At 40.5% G+C, this 12,390-nt stretch overlaps 1 protein-coding gene across 1 annotated transcript in view; it reads right to left on the bottom strand.

Annotated features, from left to right (window-relative positions):
• Positions 1 to 368: 368 nt before the first annotated feature.
• The window catches only part of LOC126336017 (serine/arginine repetitive matrix protein 1-like), a 37,001-nt gene continuing 24,979 nt past the window's right edge, over positions 369 to 12,390 (bottom strand). Inside the window, exon 2 of the mRNA XM_049999495.1 lies at positions 369 to 501. Within this exon, the coding sequence (XP_049855452.1) occupies positions 369 to 501 (133 nt within the window). The remainder of the gene's footprint in view (positions 502 to 12,390) is intronic.

The raw sequence follows: 12,390 nt of genomic DNA, 5'->3' as shown, positions 1-12,390 counted from the left end.
TGCACATTATTTTGTCGATCAGCCCAGTACTTATTTTCATGTGTTGTGAGTTTTGCTGTTATGTGCACTTGCTGGTTGGACTCCCACCAGAGTGGCTGGAGTCTAGGCAGCGAGTGCATATAACAGCAAAATTCGTGATACGTGAAGATGACGACTAGGTAGGTCGTCGAAATATTGTGCGTATAATGGAAACAACTCGACTGTGTGTGCAGAACCACACTTTTAATCAAATACGCCGAGAAAACCAGAAATCACATAACAAGCTAAGTCCTCCCCACCAAAATATCCTCAATCCTGTCACAAATTTTGTTTAATACGGTACTCCACATAATAGTACCTTTTTAATAATCGTTGTTTTAATGGCGTGATCAAGGTGGAAATGCCTCGCTCTCCCTCTGGCCTGAATACAGGTGCTTCCAGCCACTTATAAGGGGACACAGAGTTTGATGTGCCATCTGAATCAAGAGGATGTTTATACATGGTGTTCTATTGTTACAGTAGCTGAAAAACAGGCATTGCCAGGGCACTCATTTTCCAATTATCTATTAGCAACGAAAACAAACATTGAACTGTATTTTTAGTGTAATATCAAAAAATTTCATTTCCTTGTATTTCTGAAAACATATTTGACATTACGAAGCAGTCGTAGAAGGAAATATGCATAACGTACAAATGCATAAGCACAGTATCCAAATTAGACAGTTTCCGCCCAAAGGGCGAAGCTGCTTCCCATCTCTATGACTTGTTTTCGCATGCAGCTGTTTGCGCTTCGCACCTGAGAGCTGTCAAAAATGCAGTCTTAAGCTGACTCGATTCTGGGAATGTCTTCGTAGTAAAGAATAAATGTATTAAAACTTTACCTATGATGCCGCAGTTTTTCACGCATCTCAGAGTTTATGACGTCATATATCCTGTCCTAATGTGTGGTACCATGATATAATGTTGTAGGTGGATTTAGTGTCATATGTAGGTATGGTCTGGGAGATTTTGTAGCACAAGAGCAATAAATTTAAACATCATGCATGATGCGGCAGTTTTTCACGCATCTGATTGTTTATGATGCCATATCTACTGAACTATAGTCGGCAGGTGGTTCTTAACACCACAGCGATCGTTGACAGACAATAAAAGATACGTATACTAAGTTTGGTTGAATTCGCTCCAGTGATTTAGGAGGAGATGTGGAACATACATACATGCATACATACTTTTCTATAATATGTAAGAATGCTAGCCTGCAATGAGTGGATAACCGGGAACAAATGAAATTATGAAACCTTTCACACTAACTGGTCTCAAGTGATTTCTAGGAGTGTTAGTTGCCCTAAAAAGTGCTGTCTTCATATTATTTACTGATATTTTGGCTACCGTTCGTCATAATGCTACGAAAATGACATACAGTGTGTAGTTAGTATTACAATCTGCCTCCAGTTGTGGCTTTTGATCGTTATCGCCATATGATAACACAGTTTTTATGAACACAATTGCAAGAATTGAATATGTAACGCATGTAGTTCCACCAGGAGAGGGAAAGCACGCCACACTACCGTTGAACATCAAGGTAGCTTAGAATAAGAGTCCCTGCTTGTCTCATCTCTCGCAATGGCGATCAGTACTGGCCACCGAATTTGACACCATGTCAAATCTCGTGTTTATATGATCAATCCACGAACCATCCCTGAACCCAAAGCGCCATTGGTAAAAATGTAAGCGAAACTTTGCTCTCTTATAGTCGAGAATTTTGTGGATGTCTGCAGACGAAGCTGGGTGGAACACATTTGCCTGTTTCATGTTTAATCTCAGTCTTTGTGTTCCGTATTGACTATTGACATAATAATACTAGTGGTTTTCAAATAAAGTATGTGTTTTATTATTAAATTAAATATTGCATTCTTTATGGAACACCCAATACATAATATGTAACACTTAACATCTATGAATAAAAAGATATCATCAACAGGCAAATACTGCTGCAAAATCCATTTCGTACCTTAAACGGCCGAGAAAAATTCGTACTGCCCAAAATTTTTTGTTGATAACTAGAAAATGGACAGTAATTTCTGATGGATTCTTGTCCGATCGAAAACGATGGAAACAGTTCTTGAGTTTATTGAGAGCCTTCACGTATGTTTCTGATATGATGATTGACACTCTTGGCATCACATCCACGAGAATGACGCCATCACAATCCCAGGAGATTGTCACCGTGACATTTCCGGTAGAGGAGGTTGTCCCCCTACCCCCCTCCCCCCCCAACCGCCAATGAACCATGGACCTTGCTGTTGGTGGGGAGGCTTGCGTGCCTCAACGATACAGATAGCCGTACCATAGGTGCAACCACAACAGAGGGGTATCTGTTGAGAGGACAGACAAACGTGTGGTTCACGAAGCCGGGCAGCAGCCTTTTCAGTAGTTACAGGGGCAACAGTCTGGATGATTGACTGATCTGGCCCTGTAACACTAAACAAAACGGCCTTGCTGTTGTGGTACTGCGAACGGCTGAAAGCAAGGGGAAACTACAGCCGTAATTTTTCCCCAGGGCATTCAGCTTTACTGTATGATTAAATGATGATGGCGTCCTCTTGGGTAAAATATTCCGGAGGTAAAATAGTCCCCCATTCGGATCTCCGGGTGGGGACTACTCAAGAGGACGTTGTTATCAAGAGAAGAAAACTGGCGTTCTACGGATCGGAGCGTGGAATGTCAGATCCCTTTATCAGGCAGGTAGGTTAGAAAATTTAGAAAGGGAAATGGATAGGTGAAAGTAAGATATAGTGGGAATTAGTGAAGTTCGGTGGCAGGAGGAAGAGGCTTTCGGTCAGGTGAATACCGGGTTATGAATACAAAATCAAATGGGGGTAATGCAGGAGTAGGTTTAATAATAAATAAAAAAATAGGAGTGTGGGTAAGCTACGACAAACAGCATAGTGAACACATTAGTGTGCCCAAGATAGCCACGAAGCCCACGCCTACTACAGTAGTACAAGTTTATATGTCAAATACCTCTGGAGATGATGACGAAATTGATGAAATGTGTGATGAGATAAAAGAAATTATTCAGGTAGTGAAGGGAGTTGAAAATTTAATAGTCTTGGGTGACTGGAATTCGACAGTAGGAAAAGGAAGAGAAGGAAACGTAGTAGGTGAATATGGATTGGGGCTAAGAAATGAAAGAGGAAGCCACTAGGTAGAACTTTGCACAGAGCATAACTTAATCATAGCTAACACTCGGTTCAAGAATCATGAAAGAAGGTTGCATACATGGAATAACCCCGGAGATACTAAAAGGTTTCAGATAGATATATAATGGTAAGACAGAGATTTAGGAACCAGATTTTGAATTGTAAGACATTTTCAGGGCAGATGTGGACTCTGACCACAATCTACTGGTTATGAACTGTAGATTATAACTGAAGAAACTGCAAAAAGATGTGAATTTAAGGTGATGGGACCTGAATAAACTGAAAGAACCTGAGGTTGTTGAGAGTTTCAGGGAGAACATAAGGGAAGAATCGACAGGAATGGGGGAAAGAAGTACAGTAGAAGAGGAATGGGCTGCTTTGAGGAATGAAATGGCGAAAGCAGCTGAGGATCAAGTAGGTAAAAAGACGAGGGCTAGTAGAAATCATTGGGTAACAGAAGAGATACTGAATTTAATTGATGAAAGGATAAATTACAAAAATTCAGTAAGAGAAGCAGGCAAAAAGGAATACAAACGTCTCAAAAATGAGATCGACAGTAAGTGCAAAATCGCTAAGCAGGGATGGCTAGAGGACAAATGTAAGGATGTAGAGGCTTATCTAACGAGGGGTAAGATAGATACTGGTTACAGGAAAATTAGGGAGACCTTTGGAGAAAAGAGATCCACTTGCATGAATATCAAGAGCTCAGATGGAAACCCAGTTCTAAGCAAAGAAGGGAAAGCAGAAAGGTGCTAGGAGTATATACAGGATCTATACAACTGCGATGTACTTGAGCGCATAATTATGGAAATGGAAGAGGATGTAGATGAAGATGAAATGGGAGATATGATACTGCGTGAAGAGTTTGATAGAGCACTGAAAGACCTGAGTTGAAACAAGGCCCCGGGAGTAGACCAAATTCCATTAGAACTACTGACAGCCTTGGGAGAACCATGCCTAACAAAACTCTACCATCTGGTGAGCAAGCTGTATGAGACAAGCGAAATTCCCTCAGAGTTCAAGAACAATATAATAATTCCAGTCCCAAAGAAAGCAGGTGTTGACAGATGTGAAAATTACCTAACTATCAGTTTAATAAGTCACAGTTGCAAAATACTAATGCGAATTCCTCACACACGAATGGAAAAACTGGTAGTAGCCGACCTCGGGGAAGATCAGTTTGGATTCGGTAGAAATGTTTTAACACGTGAGGCAATACAGACCCTACGACTTATCTTCGAAGCTAGATTAAGGAAAGGCAAACCTAAGTTTGTAGCATTTGTAGACTTAGAGAAAGCTTTTGACAATGTTGACTGGAATACTCTCTTTCAAATTCTGAAGGTGGCAGGGGTCACGTACAGGGAGCGAAAGGCTATTTACAATTTGTACAGAAACCAGGTGGCAGTTATAAGAGTCGAGGGACATGAAAGGGAAGCAGTGGTTGGGAAGGGAGTGAGACAGGGTTGTAGCCTCTCCACGATGCTATTCAATTTGTATATTGAGCACGCAGTAAAGGAAACAAAAGAAAAGTTCGAAGTAGGTATGAAAATCCATGGAGAAGAAATAAAAACTTTGAGGTTTGCCGATGACATTGTAATTCTGTCAGAGACAGCAAAGGACTTGGAAGAGCTGTTGAACGGAATGGACAGTGTCTTGAAAGGAGGGTATAAGATGAACATCAACAAAAGCAAAACGAGGATAATGGAATGTAGACGAATTAAGTCGGGTGATGCTGAGGGAATTAGATTAGGAAATGAGACACTTCAAGGAGTAAAGGAGTTTTGCTATTTGGGGAGCAAAATAACTGATGATGGTCGAAGTAGAGAGGATATAAAATGTAGAGTAGCAATGGCAAGGAAAGAGTTTCTGACGAAAAGAAATTTGCTAACATCGTGTATAGATTTGTCGGGAAGTCATTTCTGAAGGTATTTGTATGGGTATAGCCATGTATGGAAGTGAAACATGGACGATAAATACTTTGGACAAGAAGAGAATAGAAGCTTTCGAAATGTGGTGCTACAGAAGAATGCTGGAGATTAGATGGGTAGATCACATAACTAATCAGGAGGTGTTAAATAGGATTAGGGACATGAGAAGAAGTTTGTGGCGCAACTTGACTAGAAGAAGGGATCGATTGGTAGGTCATGTTCTGAGGCATGAAGGGATCACCAATTTATTATTTGAGGGCAGCGTGAGGGTAAAAATCGTAGAGAGAGACCATGAGATAAATACACTAAGCAGATTCAGAAGGATGTAGGCTGCAGTAGGTACTGGGAGATGAAGAAGCTTGCACAGGACAGACTAGCATGGAGAGCCGCATCAAACCAGTCTCAGGACTGAAGACCACAACAACAACAACAACAACAACAACAACAATACTACTGTTTACTAAACTAGCTTCAAGATGGTGCACAACTTATTCTCACATATATGTTTTTGGCACCTTTTCTTTTCAGCAGTGAGTTTAGTGCTGGATTGTGGTTTCCCGATATTGTTTTCCTGGCGTGTGTTAGGTGCGGCATCCCGCGCTACACCGCTGTGTGCCTGTTGGATTGGTCGTAGGCGACAGTGCATCACTTTAAGGAATCTGTATAACACAGTATTTTGGAATGGAGCGTTTCGTATTTAAGAAATAATGACTGATTATTAATTATACCCAAATAACAGATGTGTCAATAATGAATAACTTAGTAAACAGAGCACTATTTTCTATGTATCTTACACAAATTTGACTGGCATATAGTCAATACTTGCGTAAATGAGACAAATGTTCCAGAACTGTGTTTCAATCTGGAAAATGAAGTTTCTAATGGAAAAAGAAATGATGACTAACTATTTCTAAACAATGGCAGTATAACTAACGGCAGGAACATTTGTGATAGGTGTGGTTTTCTTATGGACATACTGGGGTATCATCTTTTTGGCAAGTTTTGACTATCACTTTTATGATACCATTCCTTACATTGGCTGCAATCATGAAAGTTGCTTTTCTCTATTTCTCGGACGTTGCAGGTCCCGTATACGATGATATTGAAAACTTCTCAGATTTCAATTAGCCATTGTTGCTGCCAATTATGAATCGATTGCACTTATGAACTTGAGGGCGGTATTCCAAGAAACTGGGTTAGGGATTCATAGGGAAAAATGAAGTGACGGAAAAAAATCGCAACACCAAAAACACTTCCCCAGCGAAGTGTTGTAGGTCCGCTGTTGATTTCTATCTACATAAATGATCTTTTGGATTGGGTGGATAGTAACGTGCGACTGTTTGCGGATGATGCTGTGGTGTACGGGAAGGTATCGTCGTTGAGTCACTGTAGGAGGATAGAAGATGGCTCGGACAAGATTTGTGATTGATGTAAAGAATGGTAGCTAACTCTAAATATAGATAAATGTAAAATAATTTAAAGGAATAGGAAAAAGAATCCCGTAATGGTTGAATACTCCATTAGTAGTGTAGCGCTTGACACAGTCACGTCGATTAAATATTTGAGCGTAACACTGCACAGTGATATGAAGCGGGACAAGCATGTAATGGCAGTTGTGGAGAAGGCGGATAGTCGTCTTCAGTTCATTGGTAGAATTTTGGGAAGATGTGGTTCATCTGTAAAGGAGACCGCTTATAAAACACGAGTACGACCTATTCTTGAGTACTGCTCGAGCGTTTGGGATCCCTATCAGGTCGGATTGAGGGAGGACATATAAGCAATTCAGAGGCGGGCAGCTAGATTTGTTACTGGTAGGTTTGATTATCACGCGAGTGTTACGGAAATGCTTCAAGAATTCGGGTGGGAGTCTAGAGGAAAGGAAGCATTCTTTTCGTGAATCGCTACTGAGGAAATTTAGAGAACGAGCATTTGAGGCTGACTGCAGTACAATTTTACTGCCGCCAACTTACATTTTGCGGAAAAACCACAAATATAAGATAAGAGAGATTAGGGCTCGTACAGAGGCATATAGGCAGTCATTTTTCCCTCGTTCTGTTTGGGAGTGGAACAGGGAGAGAAGATACTAGTTGTGGTACGAGGTACCCTCCACCACGCACCGTATCGTGGATTGCGAAGTATGTATGTAGATGTAGATGTAGATGTAGATGAAGTTGTGCGACATAAACAAACGTTTGACAGATTATGTCTATTCAAATTTCACGACCGAGAGAGGTGGCTCAGTGGACCCGCTTTCTGGACGACGACGGTTCAAACCAGCGTCCGACTATTTTGATTTACGTTTTCCGTGATTTCTCTAAATCGCTTCAGGCAAATGCCGGGATGTTTAGCTTTGAGATTGGACGTAGTGAGTTGATGTTAGCCGAGAACGCCTTTAAGGTGCCAAAGATGTCATTATCAACACCTCACTGACCCTGAACGAGGTCGTGTAACAGGGCTACGAGAATCTGGATGTTCCTTTGATGATATTGTAGAAAGACTTGGGAGGATTGTACCCATTGTACATGACTGCTGACAACGGTGGTCACGATAAAGTACGCTCGCAAGAAGACTGGGCTCCAGACGGCAACGTACCACTACCGAGCGGGAAGACCGTCGTGTTCGGCGTTTGGCTCTGGCGCGTCGCACTTCATCTGCAGCAGCAATTAGAGCAGCGGTTCTCACCACAATGACACAACAGATTGTTACAAATTGGTTACCTCAAGAACAGCTAAAAGCTAGACGTCCTGTAGCGTGCATTCCACCGACCCTAAACCACCGCCATTGGAGATGTCAGTTGTGTCAAGCGAGAGCCCATTGGAAGGCAGGGTGGAGGTCTGTTGTGTTTTCTGGTGAAAGTTGTTTCAGCCTCAGTGCCAATGATGGTGATTCGACCTGTTGTGCTGCCACTGACGAACAGCATTCCAGGGGGTGTTTTCCAGGAGGATAACGCACGCCCACATACCGCTATTGTAATCCAACATGCTCTAAGGAGTATCGATATGTTGTCTCGGCCTGCTCGATTACCAGATCTGTCTCCAATCAATAACGTATGGGACATTATCGGACGACAACTCGAGCATCATCCACAACCAGTGTCCACCGTTCGGGTATTGACTGACCAAGTGCAACAGGCGTGGAATTCCATCGCACAAACTGACATCTGGCACCCTTACTACACAATGCCTGCAAGTTTGCATTCTTGCGTTCAACATTGTGGCGGTTAAGCCTGTTATTACTGTTCCAGAATTTCACATTTGCAATGCCTTATCTCGCATTTACGTTGAACTGTGATCTTGCAATGGTAATCACTTAAATATGTTATCTAGAGAAATGTGTTCCCGAATTTCATTACTCTACATTAATTATTTTTCGGTACTGTGATTTTTTCTTTTCTTTTTTGGCCAGTAGATCGTAGAGTCCTTCGTTTTAGCTGATAGCCGTGTGGTCTCAGGCGCCTTTCAAAGCAGTGCGTTCAATTAACAATATAAATATTGCAAACTTTAGGGAAAGCCTACAGCAGCTAGACTGGGATGAAGTGTATAAGGAACCCGATGCAAACTTGAAATATAACTTATTTCACAATACATTTTAAGGGTATTTGAAAATTGTTTTCCCAAGGAAATAGTTAAACATAATTCCAAGAAAACATATAAAAAACCTTGGCTAACTAAATTAATAAGAATATCTTGAAACCGTAAAAGAGAACTGTATCTAACAGCAAGAGGGAGTACTGACCCCGAAATTGTTCAATATTATAAAAACTATTGTGTGGTACTAAGAAAAGTTATTGAAAAGTCCAGAAGCATGTGTATCATGTCTGAGATCAGTAACTCTGACAATAAAATTAAAGCAATTTGGAATATTATTGAAAGGGAAACAGGGCAACCAAGAGCACAGGAAGACTTTAGTGCAATAAAACTGAATGACAAGTGCACTAACAAACAATCAGAAATTGAAAATATTTTGAATAATCATTTTTTAAAAGTTGTGGAGAAAATAGGATCTCGATCTTCACTAGAAGAGGCAAGGCTATTAATAGAAGAGGCCATACCTGCGCAGTTTGAAACAACTGTAATTCCACCAACCTCTCCCTCTGAAATCAGTAAAATAATAAACTCACTGAAAAGTAAAAGCTCTTACGGAATTGATGGCATTTCCAGCAAGATACTTAAAGCTTCTTCCCCACAGATAAGTAGGATTCTCAGCCACGTATGTAATAGCTCTTTGGAGCAGGGTGTTTTCCCTGATAGACTGAAATATGCCATTGTAAAACCATTGCATAAAAAGGGGGATACGTCGGATGTCAACAACTACCGCCCAATCTCTCTTCTGACAGCTCTATCAAAAACTTTTGAGAAAGTAATGTATTCAAGAGTAGCCTCCCATTTTTGTAAAAATAAAGTACTAACAAAATGTCAGTTTGGTTTTCAGAAAGGCTTTTCAACAGAAAATGCTATATATGCTTTCACTGATCAAATATTAAATGCTCTGAATAACCGGACATCACCCATTGGTATTTTTTGTGATCTCTCAAAGGCCTTTGATTGTGTAAATCATGGAATTCTTTTAGATAAGCTAAATCATTATGGTTTGAGTGGGGCAGTGCACAAATGGTTTAATTCATACTTAACTGGAAGAATGCAGAAAGTTGAAATAAGTGGTTAGTGTAATGTTAAAACAACAGCTGATTCCTCAAACTGGGGTGCTATCAAGCACGGGGTCCCGCAGGGTTCGGTCTTAGGTCCTTTACTGTTCTTGATATACATTAATGACTTACCATTCCACATTGATGAAGATGCAAAGTTAGTTCTTTTTGCTGATGATACAAGTATAGTAATAACATCCAAAAACCAAGAACTAAGTGATGTAATTGTAAATGATGTTTTTCACAAAATTATTGAGTGGTTCTCAGCAAACGGACTCTCTTTAAATTTTGATAAAACACAGTATATACAGTTCCGTACAGTAAATGGCACAACTCCAGTAATAAATATAGAATTTGAACAGAAGTCTGTAGCTAAGGTAGAATTTTCAAAATTTTTAGGTGTGTCCATTGATGAGAGGTTAAACTGGAAGCAACACACTGATGGTCTGCTGAAACGTCTGAGTTCAGCTACGTATGCTATTAGGGTTATTGCAAATTTTGGTGATAAGAATCTCAGTAAATTAGCTTACTATGCCTACTTTCATTCACTGCTTTCGTATGGCATCATATTCTGGGGTAATTCATCGTTGAATAGAAAAGTATTCATTGCACAAAAACGTGTAATCAGAATAATTGCTGGAGCCCACCCATAGCCATCCTGCAGACATCTATTTAAGGATCTAGGGATCCTCACAGTAACCTCACAGTATATATATTCCCTTATGAAATTTGTTGATAATAATCCAACCCAATTCAAAACTAATAGCAGTGTGCATACCTATAACACCAGGAAAAAGGATGATCTTCACTATGCAGGGTTAAATCTGACTTTGGCACAGAAAGGGGTAAATTATGCTGCCACAAAAGTCTTTGGGCACCTACCAAACAGCATCAAAAGCCTGACAGATAGCCATCTAACATTTAAAAATAAATTAAAAGAATTTCTAGATGACAACTCCTTCTACTCATTGGCTGAATTTTTAGATATAAACTAAGTAAAAAAAAAATTTAATCATTAGTGTCATGCAATATTTTGTGTAATGTAATTTCTTGTACAGACATCTTTTGTTAACCTGACACGTTCCACATCATTACGAAGTGTCGTATTCATGATCTATGGAACAAGTATTAATCTAATCTAATCTAATCTAAACGGTTCGCGTCGCTCCTCCCGTCGGAGGTTCGAATGCTCCCTCGGGCATGGGTGTGTGTGTTGTCCTTGAAGTTACATTAAATAGTGTGTAAGCCTAGGGACCGGTAACTTCAGCAGTCTGGTCCCATAGGAACTTACCCCAAATTTACACAAATGACCTACTAAACAAGTGCCGAAACGGCTGGCCTTGTCTGAGGCCTTACTCTTATCATTGATTCGAGCGGTGACGCTGAGTGTTAGTGCTTACCACGAAGACGCCTTTTTTATGCATGTTGCTTCCTAACATGTCGTGGTAAAATTGCTTCGTCCACGGTCCTAAGTTATAACCAATTTCTGGATGTTCACCCCTGTTCCAGTCTCCTTAGTGCCATATTGTGTGGCACGGTGTATAGTGACTTTTACCTGTATGAAAATTATCGAGTTTTATCACAAGAGGTTTCGAATTTATCATTGAGTGACAAATTTCAGGTCAGCGCCGTTTCAGGGCAAAAATCACTTTATATCTTGTACTTAATCATTTCTTTCGTTAAACATCCACACAAGCACTACGTTAAGCTTTCAACCAACATGAAGTTATTTATTGTGTTTTTTCCATCAGTTCACTGTGTCTAGCAAGGCGCGATCATAGACTTTTTAGCTAAAAGTTAAGGAATATCTTAGGCATTTTACCAGTTGTCGTTTCTCAAATGTCAGTACAACTAATGTTTGACGTTTATGTAACAGGTTATTCTCTTCAGAAGAATCCACCGTTGCTGAACAGTGGCGAAAGCATCCAGTTGAGATTTTGGGTGGCGGGAGAGGGGCGAAATGACGGGGGGGGGGGGGGGGGAGGAGGGGGCTGCTGCATTATGCTAAAGATGCATCAGAGCGTCTTGTAATTCTAATCCTAACCCAGATTTGTATATACGTTTAATCATTTATTTATCTCAAGGAATCTGCTTACGGGGGTTTTGGAATACGATAATGTAAGCCTGTCATGCCCCGTAAATATATACAGCATCTCAAGAGGTGAGGTTCAACTAAACTCGCAGAAAAATATCTTATGAGAAACGTGGGACTGAATAGGGGACATTTGACTACCACGACACATCTTATAGTTCCGTTGCGTTCTACGTAGATTATGTCCGGCTGCCGTGCTTAATTGTCCAGACAACATCAAAGAAGTCACAGTCACAACCTTGTGATAAAATTACGTGTCCTGCACCTCGTGCAATCGCAACGTCGCATAAACAGTATTATGTTGTCTGAGGAAATGGGAAATTAAGTTGTCGATACCAATGCGAAGTACAAAGAAATATGGCTGATCCGTATGCAGAGCTACACCACCATCTGGGGGTGCAAATTTGTGCAAAATGGAACAAAAACTTGCGTATTTCTTACCACCATGAGGGACGACACAATCTGTAAATATGCACGAACATACCGTTACGATCGCTGTACGATTCTAGAGGGCATAACGGAATTTTCTAGTGATACTGTTTA

The sequence above is a fragment of the Schistocerca gregaria genome, chromosome 2 (assembly GCF_023897955.1).
Source record: "Schistocerca gregaria isolate iqSchGreg1 chromosome 2, iqSchGreg1.2, whole genome shotgun sequence".
Classification (NCBI taxonomy): Eukaryota; Metazoa; Arthropoda; class Insecta; order Orthoptera; family Acrididae; genus Schistocerca; species Schistocerca gregaria.
This window is presented reverse-complemented; position numbering and strand designations above follow the sequence as displayed.